A 25,302-nucleotide genomic window follows, 5' to 3' on the forward strand; every position below is an offset into this window, starting at 1 on the left:
TACAAGTTACTTAGCACATGAAAAGCAGTTTAAATTAATCTATTACTAGATCAACACTAATGCTGCAGTTGCTATCCATCTCCCAACCGTACATCACGCGTTCGATTCTTTAGTGCTCTTTTTTCGCTTCAATCATGCCGGTGACGAGGAAGAATTGTATTGTGCTAGACACATCTGTTCTTCCAAAGCGACCCAGTATTGCCGATCTAAAGCAGTTTCTCGATGGTGAACTAAAGTTGGACATGACGTTAGTGAAGAGCATCCAAACTCATAACGTCAAGAATGTGGTTTATTTGATTGTGCATTGTGAAGAAGTAGCTGCCAGGATTGCTACAAATCATCACATGAAGCACTACATGTCTTGCGACGGGAAGCGACAAACGATCCCTTTGCCCATTTACATCGACAGTAGCGCTGTAGATGTCCGCCTTCATGATCTCCCGGAGGAGATCGACAACAACACTATCACCCGCCATATGCAGCAGTATGGTGAAGTGATTTCAATACGGAACGATGTCTGGAGAAGTTATTTTCCGGGCCTTAGCAACGGTATACGTGTGATACGAATGAAGCTGACTCAAGCCATCCCATCGTACATTACTATTTCCGAAGAAGTGACCTATGTTTCTCACTTCTCGCAATTGAAGACCTGCCGAAACTGTGGCCGTAAGGAGCATCCAAAACTAAGGTGCTCCGAAGCCGCCGCTCCTACATCATCAAACCCACAATCATTGCGTCCGATTAAACTAAACGAGCACCAAAACCAACCTGCACTTCTTGAGGAACAATGGCCATCTCTCTCCAAGCCGGAGACAATTGGTACAAACATCCCGAAAAAACAAACACACCACAAGCCGGAACCAAAGCGTCAGCGTTCAATGGATTCGGACCAAGACACTGCAAGCAACCATATACCCAAGCGAGTAGCACCCCATGTATCTGTTTCAACTTCAAATGAAAGCGATAGCAGCGTAGTCGTTTCTGATGCCTCTCCTGTGCGGGCACGAAATGGGAGACGACGTGGTTCATTTTCGCACATCGATGACCCTGTTCTTCGTCAGCAATATATAGCAGAGGAAGCTCAGAGAATAGAAGAGTTATATAGGCAAGGTTATAGGATTTAATTATTATGTAATTAAATTATTATGAATATCGGCTCCGTTATGCCTAGTGCGCTTGAGCCTATAAAATAAATAAATAAGAAAAAAAAAAAAAAACACTAATGCTCACATTTTTATATTCTCATTTCATCATGGTCCTCATTGCTCGAGCGGAGACGAACACCCTGGAGATGGAAAAAATCGACAGCGCTACGATAAGGAAACGTAACAGATGAGAAACTATCGATACATTTATCAATTATAAAACCCCGTTTTAATGTTAACACTTTGTTTCTGTTTCTGTTTTTTTCTGTTTTTTTCGTTTCAGCAATCAAATAACCGAACCAACTCTACTATCTTTTCATTTCTTCTTCGTTATACTTATAGTCCTTCTGGCACTGAACCGAGTGGTGCGCCTTCCGCTTTCTTACTGGTGCTGTTTTTCCTGTATATTTGGCATAGTGTCGGAGGTGGTGTACTGTATTTGCTATACAACGCGCTACTTTCGATATTGTGCTTGGCGTGTGGGGAAGCAGTACTAGTGGTGAAGCGGAGGGCGCCATTCGGTTTAGTGCCAGAGGGACTATATCTATTCAATGTATCTGAAGCTTGTGGGACCGCTTTAATTCCGGCGCCTGCTTGTGGAAGATCCCGGTGTGCTAAACGGTATAGGACATGTTAACGGGGGAGGCTTGGTAGGTCCTCACCCAGCCCGTGTCTAGATGGGCGGATAATTGTCTGCCAGGGTGTGGATTGAGCAATTACAATTACAAATATGGATGTAACATTTATAGAAAAATGAATACAAAATCCTACAGAACAGTACACGGAGAAAATAAAAAACCCATAATTAAGTATTTTTAAACTTATTTGTGAGTTATTTTTCTCTCCATATCGTATTCGCTCCTTCTATTGTTGTCAGAGAGCGAAGAGCAAAACAACCGAAAAACCGAACCATAGTGCGTTACCTTAAATTTGAGTAAATGACATAGTACTGAGAGTTGAGTAAATTATGCCGGTAGGTATTTTTTCGCATGGCTGTAAATGAAAACAACTTCTACCTCATTAACTCAAAATTAGGTTAACGCACTAACCCCCCGATTTGAGTGGATTGAACTCACTTTGGAGTAGTTTGGTTTCTCCGTGTAGTGCTCAACATGCCGCATGAAGTCCGTGATTCATTAGGGCCGCTTGTAATTTCGCACAATACATAAATAAGCTTATATCATATAAATTTGAACTGAGTTTTAATTTGTGTTTTAAAAGTTTAGCTTGATATGTTATAAACCTTATGAAATTAACGATATTTCGCAGGATCCCGCTATGAAACCTAAGAGGCCTCCAGGTGCGCGTTGGTAATACAATCCCGCTAGGACTCTGAAGCATCGCTAATGATCCACATGATTCTCAGGATCTCACTTAGGGCTCCGATAGGGATTGACATCTGTCTAAGAGCTCGGTAGGAATTTTGTGGATGCCACTTAGAACCTTCCATTCCGATAGAAATTCTTAAAAGTCCATTAGGACAAGATCTTTAGCCAGTGCTTATGCTTTGATTAGACGAGCTGTTCCAAATCTGGAAAAAAATTGATTTCTATTGAATGTATCACGTACCGGCAAACTCAAATGGGCTGCTACACATAGTATGAACGCTTGAGAAAAAATGTTGGAACTTTTATTGTGATGCTAATGGAGATGAATAACTTCATGAAACGTTGCGAACACAACCATCCCGAAGCAAATGAGCGCGTATGAAAGCCCTAGTAGTTGGTTGGATTTGGATGAATATCAGCAAAGATGGAGCTCAAGAATGTGGCTTCCGTGAAGCTGACCTGTACAAATGATTTAAACAAAAACATGATTATGTTTATAATTTACAGTGGCCCCGGCAAACTTTGTCTTGCCATCAAGTAGGCTGTTGAAAAACGCCATGATACGTCCCGTACAAAACGACACTCCAGTCCTCTCCCTTTTTCCCGACATTCCCGTTCAATATCCTTTGCTTTTTATATACACAAACACGTCGGAACACTTCAGAAACAAAATTGCGGAAGAATTTTCATTATCCGATTCTCCGTTCTCAAGCTATTTCGTGACATACAAACACCATTCCATTTTTATTTATATAGATGTTGCCAAAAACGGAGTTCCTTCAGAAACCCCTGCGGAATGTTATCCAAAAACACGATTGATTTCTTTGTTCAATTATCTTAGCAATTTTTCTAGAAAGTCTTCTAAAACTCCCTGAGAGTTTTTTATTCATCTAGAAATACTTTAGAACTTGCACAAAATTCAACAGAGGTTATCTCAAGATTTCTTTTAATGAACGACTCACAATTTTTTTTTAATTTCTCTAATTTCTGATAAATTTATCTGACATTACTCTGAATACTTTAATCAAACTCTTATCTCCTGATTCCTTTTAGGTTTCGTGTTGTTTTCTTAATTCTTGTTTGTACTTTTTTTCGATTTTATTTCATTCCAGTTGTACTGTTTTATTGATGATTTCATTTTACAGGCAAGAGGTTTTCAAAGTTATTTTTTTCAGAACACTCAATAACCTAAATTCGATTCCAGCTCAATAATTAACTTATGCGTCCATGAGTCCTCTCGTGGTGTAGTGGTAACGTGCCCTATCTAGTGAACGGGGAGTTCGATTCTCACCGAGAAGACGTGTTACTTTTTCGCAAATTTCACATCAATTTGTCCGTTCAATCCAATTGCAAAGCATATTTATTATGTTATGAGACGTTATGTTAGCCGCTATATAAATGCTCCCAGAGAATTATAAAATCGATCGATCCGTCAATTCAGGACTAAGTTGTGAACTCCACGCATCGCGTAAGCTGTTTTTACGTCGTTTTTTTATTTAACACGTAACAATATAAAAACTTCAGTGTATTTAAGGGGCCCATAAAGCCGTAGCGGTAAACGCGCAGCTATTCAGCAAGACCAAGCTGAGGGTTCGTGGGTTCGAGGATCTTTTCGGGTTGGAAAATTTCTGGACTTCCCAGGGCATAGAGTATCTTCGTTCCTGCCACACGATATAGGGGGGCATGGGGCAAGAGCGACACCCGGGGCAATAGTGCCATCTCTAATTTCACGTAGTTCAAATAATTTTTTTGATTTTTAACTCAGGATAAGAATAAATTGAGTACTAATTGAGGGTTGTGTAAATATTACAGTTAAAAATGTTTAGTACAAAAAATTAGAAAAATGTCTTTAACTCACCAACGCGAAAAATGCGAAATATTATAAGAATGTTAGACTGGAAAACAAGGTTTGACTCCCAATAAATACAAAACATATTGTTTTTTACGCACAGTATTGATGATTTTCAATTGTTTAAATAGCTGTGAGGATTTTTTTTTCGAAAAAGTCCTTTTGACATTAAGTTTTACATATATAAAAACAGTATGTCTTATGGGACAAGAGAGACACCGCAATTTTCTCATATAAAATCAAATGAACTTTTTATTTTTCTTGTTTAATATTGCATTAAATCAATGTTTCCTACTAAATAAAATCAAAATAAACCATTTTGGACATTCAAAATGGTTTCTGAAAATTTTTACTATTATTGTTACAGTCAAATAAGATGAGAACTAAATTAATTTCGTAAAATTACTTTTTAACTATAAGTCAACTTTTATCCCTCAGTTTTTTATCTTTACTTACTCTAAAATTTATCGTTTAGGCGGGGAAATAATAATGTACAAAATTTGTGGCATTTTGCTCTGGTGGTCTTCTTGCCCCATACGAGTGGCACTCTTGCCCCGTGCCTCATTTAAAAACCTCATAAGAAGGGACATTTTCAAAAATCTCAAATCATCATGTGTTTTTTATATTTTTGAAATCTATCGATAACATCATTTAGAACAAGAGGTGAGCTTGCATACACTGGAATAATCTTCAAAAATTGTGCTAATCATCCATGATTTGAACCAGAGGCGTCGCGTGGCCTCATTGTCAACCTGTGCACATCTAAATTAGTATCATTTTATTTTTGTCATTATTAGGCATACCTTGGATTCAAACTATTTTCAATAATAATGTGTGTTCAAATATAATTTTCTTTAAATTTTTCAGTTGTTTGAAAACGTTTAAGATAACATATGAAATTCGGGTTGTTGAGTTTGATTTATCAATTATACCAATAGTTTTTTTTTTATTTTACATATTTTTCATGATTATGGGCAAATTGTAAATTTGAACATAAAAAATAATTCTAATTATGCGGGTCATCAGTAACGATTTCAACAGCACTGACGAAAATAATTACTGTTCAGAAACGATCAGTATTTTTTTTTTCATTTCAATTCAAAAATAAACACTTTTTAAGTACATCTCGAAGAAAAGTCAAAATGTGTTTTCATATTTCAAATGTGAAAAAAAGAAATAAAAAAGATACTCAAACATTATTTAAATTTTTGATCATCTTAGAAATCGGAAATAAATGTTTGAGCTATCAAACATGCTTCATTTTCTTCTTGCTTTGTATGAGAAATATAGTAAAATTTTTATTTTTAAAATTGACCATACTTTTTTTTCTATCAAACACAAATATTTCAGGTTTTTATTTTTTGAAGATTGTGATTACATAATAGTAGCATTCCTAACTATAGGTCGCTTTGTTTCTTTTCGCCCTACTTCTTCTGTTTACCCCGTTTTACGATATCTTAAAAAACAAGATCGGTTTCATCGTGTAGGGTCCATAGGGGCAGTATGTTCCACCTAGGTAAAGGTTCTTGAAAAGCATAGAAACACAAAATAATTTAATCGTTCCATGGGCTTAATTTGTACTTTGAAGTATCTTTTTTCATACCATAGTTGTATTTTGTAGGATTCCGTTAAGAATTTTTTGGAAAAACACTATTTTATGTGTGATTTTACACTATACGGAGCGAAACGGTCCTCATTACGGGGCAATATAAGCCACAATACTAAATCTTATTATTTTAATTGTAAAACCGTTTGCAAGGCTTAATTTAGAAGAAAGCAATATGTATGAGAGAGTTTTATACAAAAACTCGGTTGAAACCTGATTTGAATCATGAAACTGTATGTTTTGCTGACAGTCCAATAAAACATGGTTGTAAGAGCTTCATTCGTCAGCAACTTTGTCGTTGAAATAATTTTAAATAGTTAAAATTAATAGTTAAAATTCAAATCACGTGCGGCAACGTTATTGCAATGAAACTACAAAAATGGCATGCATTGATTGTATATTATTGAGCTTTGACCATATTGCCCCGTTCCTAGATGTTCCATATAAATTCTGTTGTATTGAAAATTTGTTTCAGAATCAATTTCGTGCATTTAATGCCTATAGATAGTGGAAGAACGAACTGCTGTGAAAAATTATAAACAATAAACAAAACTTTATACAAAGCTTATTTATACATCCAAAATCATATAAGATTTTCGTAGTAGCATCAACGCTTTAGATTTTCATGAATATATGAAGTACAAAATCAGATTTTTGCACGGTTTTTACCTTGATAGCTAATTGAAGTATACTTTATGAGGTCCTAAGGTTATCAGGATCAAAATCGGGTTTTTAGGTTCAAATGAAAGGTGGCTCATATTACCTCGTAAGACCATACTGCCCCTCCTTACCCTACTTAGTGCACGCATCATGAACTATGCTGACTTTTAAAACATACTACAAGCGTGAAAATGCTGGGGTTGACGAAGCCCTAGCAACACACATGTTATAATTGAGCATTATCAACTGATATATGACCAGATCTGGTCATATATAAATTGAAAATGCTCAGATACATGTGTGTTGCTTGGGAGGAAGCGACCGCATCTTGAGTTTGTTTACTGGTTGTCATCTAATTGGCCACCGTAAGTACCACCGTGCTAATGCTGCATGTTCCCCGTAACGCGGGTAGATCACCTTTTCGAGGTGCGTTACGAGGCAAGATCTACCATATTGTACTCTTGTTGTATCTGTTCTTGTGAATACTTATAAGTTACGGTCGGTAGTATAAGAGAGTAACAAGACTTTAAGACCCACCTATTTGTCCTAGATGATGAGGAGGTCGATGTAGAAAAATGGCTCAATCAGCATCTGAGGTTGGTTCCAACTCATGAGACAATTTCTTTCCGAGTTCAAGAGTTTATCTTTCGATATCTAGGAGGGAAACGATTCCGAATCAGTGGTGTAGCAGACCTCTTAACTTCTAAAATAAGCTTTCTGTTTCAAGGAATCTAAATGTCTCATGCGATGAAACCTGTTCACAGTTTCAAAAAAACGACTTTGAAACTTATAAGATGAAGCAATAATTTGATACGCTAGAGTATCGATCCATGGTCAAAATCAGTATCATTCAACCAGCTTAGTGGTCGAACCTGATTAAGGGGCGCGCTTTTGAGAGTTTAATGGTGACAAACTGTTTTCTCCAAAGGGTATAAATAGCGGTATCTTTTTCTAAAGAGGCTCTATGCAAAATGGTAAAGAATGATATTTGTATAAAAAAAACCGACTTCATTATTTCTCAATAATAATGGGGTAGAACGACATGCACTAAACAAAGGTCACGGGTATACCACAAAAGATCAAAGAAAACTGGACGCAGTGGTTCATCCCGAACAGAAACAGGAAAAAAAATGCTGCATGTTATCAGCGCGGGTTTTAACCAGCAAACAACAAAAAGCAACAGCGTGAGTACTGAGTGCCAAAAGGGACGAATGACCTTCGGGTTAAAGTCCCTCTCAAACGACAACAACAACAACAACAACAACAACAACTGAGTGCCAAGCCAACTAGCAAAAACTTCCTACCGCCAGCCACCAGAAAAATCACGCTTGCACTTCACACCACAAGCGTGAGAGCAAGCAAAATGGATCTCTCTCGTGGACTGATTTCTCTCTTGTCTCGTCATCCGCACGCTCGAACTGATCAAATCAAATTTTGTGGATGTAGCAAAACTGTGCACCGGCCAGAGTTGACGCTTCGGCTACTAACACACTGGCATGTGTAGTTCAAAAAGCTTTCTACCACATATGCAGGATTGCGTGTACGATACAAGGCAGCGCGTTTCCCGATGAGAGTGCACACGTTGGTTTCCATCGTCACAGCAGCAAAGTTTAGCATGGAACAAAATGTTGCGGAGCATACATCGCGCGAAGCGTGTTAGGAAAATTAGGTCTCATATCGCAAGAACCAATAGCTGGCATTTCATTTGCTTAGCAAAAATTTAATAATTGATAGGTGAAAATTGTGTTGCAACCTATCAGCAATAGAAATAATTGAAATGGGCTAATAGCAATAGAAAAAAACATGAAATGGGATAAATTTTGTTGGAAGAATTCTCGCATAACTTCTGATCTCGCCCTAAAAGCCATTGGTAACCATGTGTGTAGCTCGTTGTTTCTGAGAATTTGAATGGATTTTCATGCTATTTAACAACGCTATGGGGAAGAAAGGATCATTATCTACCTGCCCGTGAAGTTGGTTTGGATGCTTATTCTTTCTTTTGCTCAGAAACAACAAGCTACACACGTGGCTACCAATGGCTTTTAGGGCGTTATATCAGAGTATGCGAGAATTATTGTATTGAACTTCAAAAGCAGTACATATTGTAGGTGGTTTGGATGAACGAGTTGCCACCTGTGCAGTGCACATGTTGCACATGCGGACGCGACGCCTCTGATTTGAACCTATATATCTTAAGGTGTTCTTCTTGCCCCCAGCCCCCCTATGCATGCAAAAATGATCATTGGCACAGTAAGCTCTCAGTTAATAACTGTGGAAGTGCTCATAAGCTGAGATGTAGGCTCTGTCCCAGTTGGGACGTAATGCCAGAAAGAAGAAGAAGTATTTGCATTACAATTAGAAAAAAAATCACTATAGATTTCTTCTTCTTTTGAACATATGCTGTTCTGTCGTGAAAAACTTTTTTTTTCATGTTCACTGGAAATTAAAACTTGTGGCTGCTAGAACTATGAAATAATTTGCTTAATACTATTCGAGTTACTGTCAAAAGCTGACTACAAACGCAATGCGAAAACCACTGATGGCAGCTATTGCCGCTAGCAGAGAAATAAATATTTGTTTATATTGGTAGTGATCTTCTTTCACTGCTGACTGTTTCTCAAACTAACATTAAAGAGCTTATTATTTGTATATAAATGACGATTTATCCTTCTTTACGAAAAAGCTGTCATTTGAAATTCAGCTTCAAAATTCATTACATATACATGTTAACTGTAGCTCAATATTGTTTTCGATTTCGGCCAAATGGCCCCGAACCTTCCCACATACAAATTATTTAACTTCTGGTAATTAACTGTGGACATAAGCAAAAAAGGAAGTTCAATGAAGGTAGAAACATGTTTGAATGTTTCAATTCCACTTTTAAGGAAACCACATAATTACATGTTAATATTGACAAACTTCTTCTTCTTCATCTTTCTGGCGTTCCGACCCCCATTGGGACAGAACCTGCTTTTTAGCTTAGGGATGGTACACAAATTATGTCACGCTAAATTTCAACTTTTTCGACCCCCTCCCCCCCTTTGTCACACTTTTTGCATGAGTCTTCCGAAAATTTTGTAAGGCTAGTCACGCTTGGCCTGACCCCCTCCCCTTGGAGCGTGACATAATTTGTGCAGTGTGTTGTTATGAGTCCTTCTATAGTTCCTAACTGAGAGCTTTCTTTGTCAATTGACCATTTTTGCATGTATATCGAGTGGCGCGTTCGAGGATATCATATGCCCTGGGAAGTTGAAAAAAATTCCAAGCCGAACAGAAGTAGTTCCGAGCCTAAATGTGTAGAGGTAAGGATGGAACAGACAGACGTGAGGTCATCGAAAGGTGGAATCAGCACTACAATGAACACCTGAATGGCATTGAAAGAAATTGAGTATGGCATCAACCAGCTGAAGAACAACAAGGTGGTTGGTGAGGATGGTATTGGAGCTGAACTCATTAAAATGGTCCCGGAGAGGTTGGCCGTCTGTCTACACGGGGTAGTCGTCAGAATCTACGAGACGGAACAGCTATTAGAACAAGAGATCATATGCCCTATTTACAAACAAGGGCGACTGGCTAGAATGTGAAAACTATCGTGCAAGCACTAGTCTAAATCCCGTCAATAAAGCACTATCTTTTGTAGTTTATCATCAATAAGAAATTTGTGTTTGTGAGAAGTTATCAAGCTGATTTCATCAATGGCCACCCGACGACGGACCGAATCTTCACTGTACGGCAAATCCTCCAGAAATGCTATGCATACCAGATCCTAACGCATCACCTGTTCATCAATTTTAAATGTACCTACCATGTACAGAATGCTAATGAGACTGGTGGTCCTCTATGGATATGAAGCATGCACCATGCTGGAAGAGAATCTGCGAGCATTTGGAGTGTTCGAACGCCGGGTGCTTATGAGCTGGGAGGGAGGCACAGATCCTACACACGAAATATGACTCAACACTTTTCCAAACTGCAAGATAACTCCCGCTAACCAACGACAATCAAGGAAGGCTTGGGAAGGATCGCTACTTTTCTTTTATTGTGTACCTTCGATCTTTCTGGACAAACTTGGAAAAAGGGCCATAGTTTTACTGCCGTTATACGCATAATTGTCCCATGTTCCAAAATATGTAATCGAGAAAAACGCGTTTAAAGATTTCAACACATGTAGGCCTCGTATTGACCAGGTGTGTGGTAAATTAAATTAAAATCATTACAAAGGTATAAAGAATAGAGTCAAGAGTTTGTATTATGGGAATAAAGTAAATTTTGCTACGAAATTCATAGTGGGACTCTTATGCCTAGAAATACGGGGTTTTTGGTGAATTTCTACGCATAACAGTCCCACTGATACTAATGACAAATTATGTGCTAAGCATACTGTAGATGACCGTTCTCACGTATAGATTGTACCGAATGTAGAGGACGTATATCCTTAAGACTAATGAAGGCTCAAGTGACCTGTGCCAAACGGAGCCACGTGAGGGGAAGTGAAGAAATACGATTTTATAGTTTGGAATGGAAAGCAAAGCTTTCTGTTTGTGTGGTAGTGAGAAAATGTATGAGTTAGTGAAAGAAAGAGTGGATAAATAAGTTAAAGAGTTTATATGATGTAATAAATTCCTATATCGAATCTTCCAGCTGCAGGCTTGACAGAAACTCGTCTGCGAATTCAAGGTTATTCTGCGGAGTAAATATTTAACTCAAAATTCACGACACAAATCTTCAAACGACTTGATATTTTTTTGGACTTGATTTGCAAAATCATTATATTTGACGCATCGCAAATTAAGTTTTAGAACCATAAACATATTTATCACTTGCACCGAAGAACTAATTATCCGGAATAAACCAGTATGTGGCCAGGTCATCCAAAACCTCTTGAACTATTCTTCTTTTGACTTGACTTTGACTTCTTCTTGACTTCATCAAGTTTGATATGTCGCAAGATAGGTCTTAGAACCGCCAATATAATGGCCACTTCCTTCGGGAAACAGGGTATTCAAAACAACCTGGCATGTTATCAGGTCATCCAAAAACCTCTTTAGCCTTGATTTGGGAATTTATGAAGTTTGATGTTGTCAGCTAGGTTTCAGAACCGACACTTTAGAGGCCATTTCCCTCAGGGAACCTGGAGTTTGGAACAATCCGACATGTGGACAAGTCATTCAAATACATTTAAACCACCCTTAGACTTGATTCGCAAATTCATGAACATTGATATGTCGCAAGCCAGGTTTCAGATTCGCCAATATAATGGCCGCCAGTGAACCGGTATTCGAAACAACCCATCCAGTGGCCAAGTCATCCAAAATCGGTCAAACTATTTTTTTTTAGACTTGGTTTACTAAATCATGAAGTTGATTTGTCGCAAGCCAAGGACTCGAAATTAAAGTGATTACTGATTCTTCAAGTGGGATTAATTCAGTACTCCCCGTGATGAATCCAAAATAACGGTAAATTTTTAATTGATGACCGTGGTTCCAAAAACTAGAGGAATTTTGTGATCAACCCTGAAAATTCAACTGAAATTTATTGAAAAACGGATGGGAAATAATATTTTGATATTGAAAATTTCAATCAAATTTGCCATCAGGCTCGCATAAATGATGAATGCATCCCGATAATACAAACACATAAAACAGGTTCTGTTCCATATGGGGTGTGAATCCAACGTAAGAAGATATTCAAAACGATTTTCCCAAACACCGACTAATTCAAAACTGCCTACTGAATTTTTTGTTCGAGATCAGTGCAACGAATTGTATAGTGTGACAGTTATGCGTAGAAATACACTGCCCATAACTGCAAAACAGTCACATTCGACATTTTTGGCAAATTGGAGTTAATACCATGGAGAGTCATCAAATGATAAATACTTTCGATCAACTTAGTGAAATCTGTGAGATTGTTCTAGAAAATTCGAAAAAAATACCAAGTTGTTTTGTCACATTGGCAATTATAACCGCATAACAGTCACATTGAGATTATATATGAGCCTCATAATGTTGTAGCAACGAAATTTCTATCAGAATTATTTTCTGACCATTCACCCAATATACGATATGAGTTGTACAAAATTTCAGCCTCAAATAAGCTCTTTTGAATTCTCAATGAATTTTTGAAATTTTAGTTTCCTCCCATACTGCAGTGATATGCAAACTTAGTATCCCATTTACTCAATGCCTACTTTTGTCGAATGTTACAAATATGCAGTTATGGGCAGTACAGTAGTGGGACAGTTATGCGTGGAAATTCAACAATGGGACAAATTGACTTGGCCTGCTTGCCATTGAGTTTCCGAACAAAGTTAATTTTTGGAAAGTGTTTTCTAAACCTATACGTAAAAATAAACTATTTGATGACAAAAAGTCAAAATGCACAAAAAGTAACATGGGACAATTATGCGTATAACGGCAGTTTATGTGTATTTAATTTTAATTTTGATTGAGAAACAGTAAAAAGATGCGTGTTTCAATACTTGATATTCGATCAAATTCGTAGCATTGCTTTTGGGTGTGCAGGAATTGATTTTCAACCGATTGTTGTCAACTTTGTTGACATGCAAAAAAATTGTTTTGATCTATTACGCGCTTCTATCAAGTTTGTCCATTCTCTAAGATCTGGGCTCATAGTGACAGTTCGTGACAGTAGATTCTCAACTCACTATGACGTAGGGTTTCAATGCTAGTAATGGACCCCTTAGTAGCTGAAATTCACTCTCGACGCTTTTCCGCAATGATCTCTCAGACGGATATACGTTTTGTGTAGTCTAACAACAAGTTCAATGTCTTTACTTTATTGTACGCCTATGAAACACACAAAATTATTCGATTTTTGCAGCGAAATATACTTTTGGAAAACTGTTGTCCAAATGCCTCCCGGGGTCCATAATGGACCAATGCACGAGTTCACTAGTTGACGTTTGAGCGGTGCCGTGTTATTTACGTGACCATGGAAACTAGTGAATTCGGCACCGCTCAAACGTCAAATAGGGTCCTAAAGCCCTGTCCCAATTTTAGTGCCAAACGCTTAAGTTTAGGCCAAAATCACATGTTTACTCAATTTTCTAATGTTTTCCGTTGGTTCAAGCCCAAAAAACATTTTTTTTAGATTTTGTCACATCCTTTGGCTTAAACTCAAATTTTGGGTGTATTTTGTTTTCCGTGTCCCTTACGAAATGTCAGATAGGAACAACCCCAGTGGTCGAACTAAAACCCCTGTGGTGTTTTTGTCGACTAAGCGAACGTCAAACATGATCAAAAGTGTCAAGGTTCATTTATGGACCAAATTTTTAAATTAAAGTTTAAACATGATATAGCCATTATTTGAGCGGGAGAAATTGCTAAAGTAGTTACAGTAACATGCTTTTTTGTGTTATTAAATAAAAACAAGATTTCATTGAAAATTTTAGGACCCAATTAGTGAACTCGTGCATCGGTCCATAGGAATGTTTACAAATTTGACGTTTCCTATTATGGACCCTCCATTTAATTATGGACCCACTTGGAAATGCGTATTATGGACCCTCTTGTGTGGTTTTATTTACAAAACTGTTCAAATATCTGTAATTATGCGTCTCAAACCAATTGTTATGTATTGCAATTTCAGAGAAAACTTTCCGTTTTACGGTTCAACAGAAAGCTACCGCAGCTGTCACATCACTGATTTGCACTGGTAAATCATCAGTAGGCTTCAATGATACCTTGGATACCGTCTTGATGATTGTTGTTTGTTGGTGTTTTTCATAGCGCTTTCTCTTTCAAGCATACTATGATTGAATTGTTTGCTTCAATGATAGAATGATTTCGAAGCCTGCGGTAGAACTTTGACAGCTGCGGTAGAACTCGGCGGCTACCGCAAAACGGAAAATTTTCTTAACAACCGTAATATCAAACTACTGACTTACACTGCGATCGAAGTTCCCCCGGTGAATTTTCATAGGAATAAGGTTGTTTTGAGTATTAACTTTATGTTCTTCTGTAGCGGGTCCATAGTGGTTTCTGCGCTCGTGTACATACACGTTACATGTCACCAACACTACTAAAAAAATGCTGGTTGAAAATATAAACAAAGATCAGCTGTTCCCAGCAAAATCAAACGGCAGTATTTTCAACCAGCAAATTTGCGCATGTGTTCGTGACACCGCTCGGCGAGAGCTCAATAATACGCAAAGGGTCCATAACCGGCATCGACTCCCTACATAAATTTTGTATCGGTTTTTCCCTCCCAGCTTAGGAGCATCTTTGGCGGTGTGTAGGAGAACGGTGTGTGGCGAATTCAGTATCCTTGCTAATTTGGTGTTCGCGTCGATTTTGGTTGGTAAAGGGAGGCGTGGATCGCACTGAGCCAGATGGCTTGATCAGGTGCAACGGGATCTGGAAAGCGTGTGCCGATATCAGAGTTCGAGTGGTTTTACCAAATTATTCGATGTAAATATGTTTTCCTGTTTAGAAATATCTGGCATCACTGCCTTCGAAATGAACACTCACTTGGAGTTTTATTTTGCTCGTGTTTCCCCTTTTCACCCATCCATCCATCCATCCGCTTGCTTTGGTTGAGTCATTCGAAAATCATTCATCGCTAGGGGCGTTCGGCGGCAACGTCTTCTCTCATTATTCAATCAACGCCGCCAAACCACAAGTGGATGAACTCACGCGCTGATGTTTCACCGTGGGGTAATGTGAGTAATGTTCACGGTGCTTGGTTCGTAGCAGTGAAGCATACTCCGATGCATTCTGTTATTAGGCAAGGAATGGTGTAGGTAGTAGAGCTAACACGAACGGAGTTATCAATTTTAAAGGTTTAGCTTCATGTGACACAAGGGTGCTAGCGACTGAGTTTCTTGAAAATAAGAGTATAGAGATCTCATCCCAAGCAACATTTTCTGTTTTTTCCACTTACTAAGAGCTTTTGTTATCACCATATCATTAAAACTCATTTGAGAATTTATTAGTTTTAACAATTTCATTGAACCTTTGAACGAACGAACGATACATGTCATGCGGCAGGCCGATAAATGGGATAACGCGTGTCAATGATCGTTAAATTTTCCAAAGCATGCTAAAATTCCTATTTTAAGACACTTAGTGGCTGCCAGCCCTGAGCCCTGCATGTAAGTCTGGCCCTTCGTCGTCTCTACGTAATAAAAAGTTGGGATTCCCTATTCCTCTATATCATTTCAGTTACCCAGGGACGTTGTCGAGAGTGTAATTTCAATAACGCCTATGTTTATGCAATCACGCCGGGGGTTCACCAATTCGATTTTACTTGTATGTATGCTTGATATGTGATACACTAATATGCATCTTCTCATTTTAGGACTTCGATCAATCGACCAACTTGAATGGGTTCCACTTCTCGAACAGTTTATTCGGGTTCGACTCGAACTCGATCCCGGGCTTGGAGAACTTGCCACCACCCCCGACGCCTCCAGTAGATCCACCCACGGCACCGGCCGTGACGACAAACCCTCGGCAGCTACTGAAAACTCCATCGCCTATTCCTGAACCCACCCTCCTGCTGGAAACCCCAAAGCAATGCCAAATCGTTGAACCACTTCAGCGGCCTCAGACTCCCCCAGTGCAACCTCCAGTCCCGCAGCCCAACAACCTACAAGTATCACCCATTCCAATAGTTTCCAAATTCCAGTTGAAAGTAACCCCCAATAACGAAATTTACATTTCCAACGAATCGGGAACGTTCTGCGAGCTGGCCGGAAGTTTCGTCCCTTCAACGGTAGAACGCGAACCTCGTGCAGTTCGGATCGTTGAAACCATTGTTCCTCCCGCATCCCCAGAAATAATCGAACCCGAACCGGAAGACCCGCCGAAGACACTCTACTGCATCGAGCGGGGCATCAAACGGCCACTGTCCCCTTCCGACCATCGGTACTGCAACTCTGGCATTTTCAAAACCTTAGAGACACTCAGGTCACCTCCTAAGAAGAAAACTACCTCCACGAAGAGTAACGGCCTCTTGCCGAGCAGCTCAGAACCGGAATCCGCAGCCAAGCTTGTGGTGTCCAACGTAATCAACAACGGGTTAATCGTTAACAAGAAACACCTCTCGAACAATGACGAGCAACCAAACGCTTCCGCCTCGTCAACCCCGGAGCGACGGATTATGCGTCCGAAAAAGAAGAAGAAGAAAGTACTTCCCAAGGTAACACTGGAGGCGAAGATCGAGCCGACTAATGGAAGGATTCTGACACGGATTGCCCCCGCTCCGACCGTGACCAGCCGGAAAGTGCCCCAGCAGAATGCGAACAAACGATCGGGCCCCACTCCGGACAATCTTCGGAAGGTTCCGATAAAACCTGCGCCGACTGTGGCCCCGATGACGCCAAGTTCCTCGATTGTATCCACGACACCCACCACTACGGAGAGTACGCTGAACTTCTCCGGCATCAAGGAGAAAGCCGCGCAGGAAGCGATTTTCATTGAACGAGTCGAGAAGCACTCTCCGGCGCAGAAGGTGGCGCATCAGCCGGCGCCAAACTCTCAACAGCAGCAGCATCAACCACTTCCAAGGCAACAGCACCCGCCAACGAACCATGTTGCCCCGGTGCAGACTAAATACACCGTACCTGTTATCGAACCTGATACGAAACTGGCACCGGAAGGTGCTGCCATACCGGACGAAGCCCATTCGAGTCCGGCGCCAGTGGAGCTAAAGGTCGTCGCTGATCTGGTGATGGATAAGGACGTCTTCGGTCACATTTCGTTGTTGAGGTAAGTGGGTGCTTTCGAGTAAGTGGGTGGCACTCTTTCAAGGATCACTTCAAAAATTCCTCTAGTCATTCCTTCGCTAACTCATCCAGCGATTTTTCAAAAGATTTTAGAGGCACTTTTCTACTTTTTTGTTTCAGAAAATCTTTGACAACTCCAGTAATTTTCACTGGTATTACTCTGTAAATTTTCAAAAGGACTATCCCAGGTTCTCAGATACGTTTCCATTAACTTTTCCACCGATTTTTCTAGTTCAGAGCTGGTAGCATGTCTCTTTTTAGGAAGTTAGTCACTATTATAGTACAAGCCTCTTAATGTCTCTGTTTTTTTTATCGGAAGGTCTTTTAAGCTCCATCTTAAGTAAAATGATTCCTAAAGTCACTTTTTTCCTTATTCTGCTTGCAGTGAATCGTGCTACAACATTTTAGAGGTCTTAAAGAAACCTCCAGTGACTATTTCGCGACTATTTGACTGGTTCTTCAGGATTTTTTCCTCAGATTTCTCCAGGAAAAACTATCCAAATCTTACTAGTGAGATCTTTAGAGATTTCTTCTGGTATACTTTTAGGGACTCCTTCAAAAATTGCTCTTGTGATTCCTCCATCAATTCTTCCAGAAATTCTTACATCGGTGTTCCAAGGGATGCTCAGAGGAATTTGCTCAAAGAAATTGCTGAGCACTTTATTAATGCTTCTATCACCAGTAGTTTTCCATAACTAACTCAGGATTTCAACGATTTCCCATATTAAAAGATGATCTCCAAAAAAAACTAAAGTAGTTCTTCCATGATAATCCGTAATGATCCTTTCAGAATTTTTTATGAAATTCGTTGGATTTTTCCAAACGTAGATCTGTTAGAATTCATACATCAATTTTTACGGTTATCCTTCCAGGCATTTCATATGAATTCTTAAAAGTGTTCATTTACATTTACTTCTAGGAATGGTTCGAAAAAATATTCCAGGGAATATTCGAGGGAACACATTAAATAGTCTTCAAGAAATTCCTCAGTACTTTCCGACCTGGGATCCCTATTGAAGTTTCTCCCGAAATTTCTTCAGAATTTTATTAAAGAAATCTTCCAAACAGTTCTGGAGTAATTTCTCAAAAAATATCTTTATGAATCGCTTAAATTTCATTTAAGGCCTAAGTGAAAATGGGGCAAATGTAAAAATGAAAAAGCAGTTTTCGCCGTTAAAATCAACAAATCGAAAAAAGTAGAAAAACTGTGTATGTTTTTTTCGAATGCTTGATTACAACGGCGAAAACTGTTTTATTTTTATTTTTGATATTTTCTCCATTTTTACTTGGGTCTCAAGGTTTTACTCCTGCTAATACTACATTAATTATTCTAGTAATTTCTCCGATCAATCCTACACAAATTTCTTCATGGATTTTCGATGGTTTGCATGGAATTCCTGCAGGATGTTATCAACAGACTTTTGTTTTGTTTCTTAATTATCTTAGTAATTTGTCTAGAAAATTTTAAAAGATGTGCTCAAAGATTCCAGGATTTCTTTCAGAGAATCTTGTGGGATTTAAACAAGCGTTACTTTAGACCTTCAGAAGGCTGGATTCAAAGGCACATTCCCCGCCAATTGACAGATTTGTGCCTTACTTTAGAACTTAATCAAGATGTTACTGTTGAATTTGCTTCTGAAAATCTCCAATAATTTCTTAGAAAAAATATTTGAAGACTCCATTGCTACATTTCTGAAAGAATTTCTGGAAGAATTCATTAAGGAATTCTTCTTCTTCTTGGCATTACGTCCTCACATAGCCTGCATCTCAGCTTAGTGTTCAATGAGCACTTCCACAGTTATTAACTGAGAGCTTTCTTGTCCAAAGTTGACATTTCCTCATTCGTATATCGTGCGACAGGTACAATTATACTCTATGCCCAGGGAAGTGAAGGAAATTTTCATTACGGAAAGATCCTGGACCGACCGGGAATCAAACCCAGACACCATAAAGCATGACTTTGCTTTGTAGCCGCGGACTCTAACTACTCGGCTAAGGAAGGCCCTCATCATGAAGAAATCTGCGGATTAATTCAACGACAATTTTGTGGGAAATTAAAAAAAAACGGAGAAAATACTGGTTTAATTTTAAAAGATGTTCTAAACGAGAATCTTTGAAAAAGAAATAGAGAAAGAGATGGTTATTGGACTATGGGCTTTCTTGAAAAAAAAAATTGAAAGAATATTTGGAGGAGTTCCTGTTGTAATCTCTGTGTTAACTTCTATGATTCTGAAGGTATTAAAATATCTAGTTTTGAAATCCTGAAGGTATCAAAATAAAACTCTTGAAGAGAGAAGTCCGTAAAAATCATCATGATTTGCCTAATATGTAATTAACTTAGCTTTCAAAAATCGAAACCAACACACAAACTACTTTTTTTTGCGTTCACCCTTGGCGTGTAAAGGAAAATTAACTTTGACTGTTTTTACTAGAAAATATAAAACAAAAACTGGCTCGGGTCGGGTTCTCAACATAACACTGTTACGCAGGGCTCGCGGTTGTACGTTTATGTTGATCTGCTGTAGTAAATAGCTGCAGTCTATTCGGCCTTGCAAGATGTCAGCAACCAGGAGAGCTCTTGACGTATCCCTACGAACTCGAAGCAGCTCCAGACCAATCAGCCGGCAACGATCCTCATAACTTGGCAGACGGAATGGGTCACTCCAAGGCAGTTTGCGCAAGGCGAATCGAAGACCGACGGTGATGCACCGATAATTATCTACGTTCAGCATGAAGGAAAGATTGCGGTGGAAAGTGATAGAGCATGAGCATGAGCATGAGCATAGATGACCGTACAATTCGTAGTTGCTACTCCGTGATTGACAAGAACAATCGAAGTTACACAGGGAATTTATGAATGGGGCTTGGGATTAGCTTACCATTATTTAATGTGCACAAATCGAGAGCTCAAATTTTAAAAGTCAATAACGGCGCCGGCCACGTCCTTACGGTCATCGGGGAAGGGAAGGAATGGTAGTTAGACACCCGTTGTTACTAGAGACCGAGTATACCTCTGCATCTCCACAGTTGTCATGAAAAGGATATTGGGTTAGTGGGATAAGGTAAAGATCTGGGAGTCACCAATGGTTGGTGATGCGATCCATAATATAACCACGCCTAATCGGATTCGCGATATAATTCGATAAACGCATTGTACCTCTAACAAGTGTTCTTCACTCGCCCACGCAAGAGCAAGCGACTCGATCAATAGATCAAACACTCCTAACGATCCGCGGCGCTTTTTATTTCACTACTCGACCTACGCTCGACATGTTTGATGCTGCCCTCGTCACCTGCCCCCGCAGGAACAAGCGTCAAGGTCGAAGGATCAAACACAACTCATTGCGGTGGAAAGCGATAGACGAAATAAACTGTGCAGCGGAGTAAGTAGACTGTCGATATGCTTCTTGAGGACTACTGACGGAATTCCATCTGATCCAGGGTTATACGACGACTTGAATTGCGATGTGGCCATGGAAATGGCATTATCGTCAACATCGAAATTGTCCAGCGTTTGTCCGTTTAGAGGAGCATTGTTGGCTGCTAGGATGACTTGTTCATTACTTTTTTGAACGTCGCTGAATACGCTGGCAAATTTGGAAGAAAATAACTGGCATATCTCCTGAAGGCGCGATGCGGTTCTACCATTCCATTGAATGGAAGACCAGACTCCTTACGCTGCTCATTCACGTATTTCCAGAATGACTTCGGATGGCGTTTAAGGGGGCTACCCCGTTTGGCATGAAGCCATTTGGCATAAAGTCGTTTGGCATAAAAGAAAAGAAATTATAAATTTAAATAGTGCTTCTTAAAAGAGGATCTGGTGATCAAAAGAAGGGAAAATCGTCGATCAAAATGTTAGTAGTTACAATGCAAACCACTAGTTTAACAACGTAATGAGAAAGAACAGCCTATGACCAAAAGTAGGGATCATATATGAGAATGTTAGCAATGGTAACGCCAAAAACATAGCAACTCAGTTTTCATTTTTTTTTTAAATTTCTTTATTAGTATCATTCCAAACATTACATTCATTTCTTATATCTAGGTGTTCTGTGTTATTAGACAACACTATCTTCCTAATTTGGTAAAACAAATTTAAGATTTAACTAACAACAACATATTACATTTCATTTGCCGTAGCAGTTCAGATTTTTTACAGGTGAGTTGATTTCACCTGCTTATAAGAGAAAAAACGCTTTGAATATACTTAACCTGACTTAACCTAAACATATAACGCATTAATCGTGGCAATAGAAGATTGTAACGATTTTTGCCTGAAATTATTAATTATTTTATTTGACATTTGTTCCAATGTTTCAACATTGGATATTCTATGTAACTCATTGGTACTATACCAGGGAGGAAGCTTCAGAATCATTTTCAAAATTTTATTTTGAATTCTCTGCAGAGCTTTCTTCCTGGTATTACAACAGCTAGTCCATATTGGTACAGCATACAACATGGCTGGCCTGAAAATTTGTTTGAATATCAAAAGCTTGTTCTTAAGACAAAGCTTTGATTTTCTATTAATAAGGGGATAGAGACATTTTACATATTTATTACATTTGGCTTGAATGCCCTCAATGTGATTTTTGAAAGTTAAATTCTTATCTAGCATGAGCCCTAGATACTTAACTTCATCTGACCAATTTATTGGAACCCCTCTCATCGTGACAACATGTCTACTTGAAGGTTTCAAATAAAGAGCTTTTGGTTTATGTGGGAATATTATTAGTTGAGTTTTGGAAGCATTAGGAGAAATCTTCCATTTTTGCAAGTATGAAGAAAAAATATCCAAACTTTTTTGCAATCGACTACAGATGACACGCAAGCTTCGTCCTTTGGCGGAGAGGCCTGTGTCATCCGCAAACAAAGATTTATGACATCCCTGAGGTAACTCAGGTAAGCCAGATGTGAAAATATTGTATAATATTGGTCCCAAAATGCTGCCTTGGGGAACACCAGCTCTTACAGGAAGTCTTTCAGATCTGGAGTTCTGATAATTAACCTGAAGTGTACGATTTGACAGATAACTTTGAATTATTCTAACAATGTATGTTGGAAAATTATTTTTTTTTAAATTTTACAATCAAACCGTCATGCCAAACACTGCCGAATGCTTTTTCTATGTCTAGAAGAGCAAGACCAGTAGAATAGCCTTCAGTTTTTTTTTGGAACGGATCAAATTTGTTACACGTAAAAGTTGATGAGTGGTCGAATTTCCATGGCGGAATCCGTCAAAAATTGAATTTTCGTTGATGTGGGCCATCATTCTGTTCAAAATAACCTTTTCAAAAAGTTTACTGATGGAGGAACGCAAACTGATTGGACGATAGCTAGAAGCTTCTGCAGGATTTTTGTCTGGTTTTAAAATTGGAACAACCTTAGCATTTTTCCATTTGTCAGGAAAATATGCTAATTGAAAACATTTGTTAAATATATCAACTAAAAATGATAAGCTACTTTCTGGAAGTTTCTTGATGAGGATGTAGAAAATTCCATCACCGCCAGGAGCTTTCATATTTTTGAATTTTTTAATAATAGTTCTCACTTCTTCCAAATCAGTCTCCCAGGCATTTTCGAAAACGTTCTCTTCTCTCTTGATTGGGAATATTTTCGAACTCCTGAGTAACTTGATTTTCAATTGGACTAGTAAGTTTGAAAAAACAATTGAATTGAAAAATATCCTGAAGAGCACTCATCAAACAAAATTCTGCCGTTGGAATTACTTTGAGAATTATTCCATGACCGATGTTTGGCACTAAAGTCACCAATGACAAAAAATTTTGACATATTGCGAGTCAATTTTCGCAAGTCAGTTTTGAGCAAATTAACTTAACAACAAGTGGAATGGGTACTCATGGAACGAACAGGGGAGGAGTTCAAATTTCCTGCTACGATATCGGCAAAGGATTTTCCGTGGGTAGATACATTCGAAATTGAAAGATTCGAACGGCTACCCGACGGATTAAAATTAGTTTGTGAATGAGCATGATTATGATCTTCCTGATGGGTATGATTCATGATCAAGCGATCGTTAACTGAAAAACGAGTATTGTTCGAAATTCTACCAGGGAAATTCCGGAAACGACCGTTATCGTAACGGATATTATCTTTCATCTGCCTGGCACGAGCCTCAATGACTCTATTGCGCGAAGGGCAAGACCAATAATTGGACTTATGATTTCCCTTGCAATTGACGCAAAAGAATTTATCGGTATCTTCCTTCACTGGACAGACGTCCTTGGCGTGAGAAGAATCTCCGCAAATCATGCATTTAGAATCCATGCGACAATTTTTTGTACCATGACCCCACTTTTGGCACCGACGGCACTGAATGGGATGGGGCCCAGATAGCCGTAGCGGTAAACGCGCAGCTATTCAGCATGACCATGCTGAGGGTCGTGGGTTCGAATCCCGCTGGTCGAGGATCTTTTCGTAAAGGAAATTTTCTCGATTCCTAGGGCATAGAGTATCTTCGTACCTGCCACACGATATACACATGCAAAAATGGTCAATCGGCAAAGAAAGCTCTCAGTTAATAACTGTGGAAGTGCTCATAAGAACACTAATCTGAGAAGCAGGCTTTGTCCCAGTTGGGACGTAACGCCAGAAAGAAGAAGAAGGCACTGAATGGGGTTCTGGTAATTTCCTCCAGGTTTCTGGAAATGCTCCCATGTCACACGGACATCAAACAAAAGTTTTGCTTTTTCTAAAGCTTTAATATTATTTAGTTCTTTTTTGTTAAAGTGAACTAAATAAAATTCTTGAGAAAGCCCTTTCCGACCAATGCCAGATTGGGTTCTCTTTTTCATAATGATTACTTGGACTGGGGAAAATCCAAGTAAATCATTTATTCCATTTTGTATCTCTTCAGGTGATTTATAGTCACTTGAGAGACCTTTCAAAACAACTTTGAACAAACGTTCAGTTTTGTCGTCGTAAGTAAGAAATTTGTGCTTCTTTTCTTCAAGATGTCTGAGAAGAAGTTCGCGATCTTTAAGAGTTTCCGGCAAAACGCGACAGTCTCCTTTCTTTGCGATTTGGAAGGAAACCTTGATTCTCCTAATGGAGTTCAAGATCTCCTGCCTAAATCCCCCAAATTCGGAACAACTGATCACGATAGGCGGCACTCTTTGCTTCCTCACTTGAATCAAAGAGCCTGGGCTAGAGGCTGCTTCGATTTGGTGTTCGGAAAATTTGTCTAGAGCATCGAACTGATTGCTCATTTCGATACAATTATTCATTTCACCCTTGGAAGAAAGTTCGCATTCCGGGGAAGCGTCCTTTCTTCCATTCTTGCCACTTGTAGTGACAGTTTTAAAACCCACTTTTTTGGAAGGAAGTAGTGAATTCAGAGATTCACCCTTCCTTTTGTTTGTTGTTGATACCATGTTTAATTAATAAACGAAAGAAGACGTGACCTTCGAGAGGTTTTTTCCCAAGACGGTATCCAATAAGGATTACCACCGCTAGCTTTCGCCAACGGGTCCAACGAAAAATCGAAGGCACAGGTCCAAACAAGGATCGTAAAGGGATCAATAGTAGAAAATAGTACTGAAAAGTGCTGTTTTAGTAGTACTGAAAAGTACCGTTTTTAATTTTAGCACTGAAAAGTACTGTTTTATTGGTTTAGGTAGTTTTTAAGAAACTTCCAAGAGCAGAGAGAATTCGTGTACACACTTAAACGGTTTCGCCGAGAACCCAACAGCTGATATTTCGGTAATAATTTGACGATTTTCGGTAAAACTTTTACCGAGATCTCGGTAAACGTTTACCGAATCTCGGTAACGTTCGCCGAGATTTCGGCAAAAAAATTCGGATTGCCGAAATCTCGATAAAATAAGTACCGAGATTCGGCGTTAAAATTTACCGAGTTCTCAGCTGTTGGGTTCTCGGCGAAAAATTTAACTGAGGTCGGTGAAATAATTTAAGTGTGTACGCACAGCACGAAGGTACGA

At 39.0% G+C, this 25,302-nt stretch overlaps 1 protein-coding gene across 1 annotated transcript in view; it reads left to right on the forward strand.

The window, feature by feature from the left end:
* LOC5568097 (proteoglycan 4) overlaps positions 1 to 25,302 on the forward strand; it is a 38,348-nt gene that overhangs the window by 4,294 nt on the left and 8,752 nt on the right. Inside the window, exon 2 of the mRNA XM_021844176.1 lies at positions 15,910 to 17,321. Coding sequence (XP_021699868.1) covers positions 15,910 to 17,321 — 1,412 coding nt within the window. The remainder of the gene's footprint in view (positions 1 to 15,909; positions 17,322 to 25,302) is intronic.

Source organism: Aedes aegypti, chromosome 1 (genome assembly GCF_002204515.2).
Source record: "Aedes aegypti strain LVP_AGWG chromosome 1, AaegL5.0 Primary Assembly, whole genome shotgun sequence".
Lineage (NCBI taxonomy): Eukaryota > Metazoa > Arthropoda > Insecta > Diptera > Culicidae > Aedes > Aedes aegypti.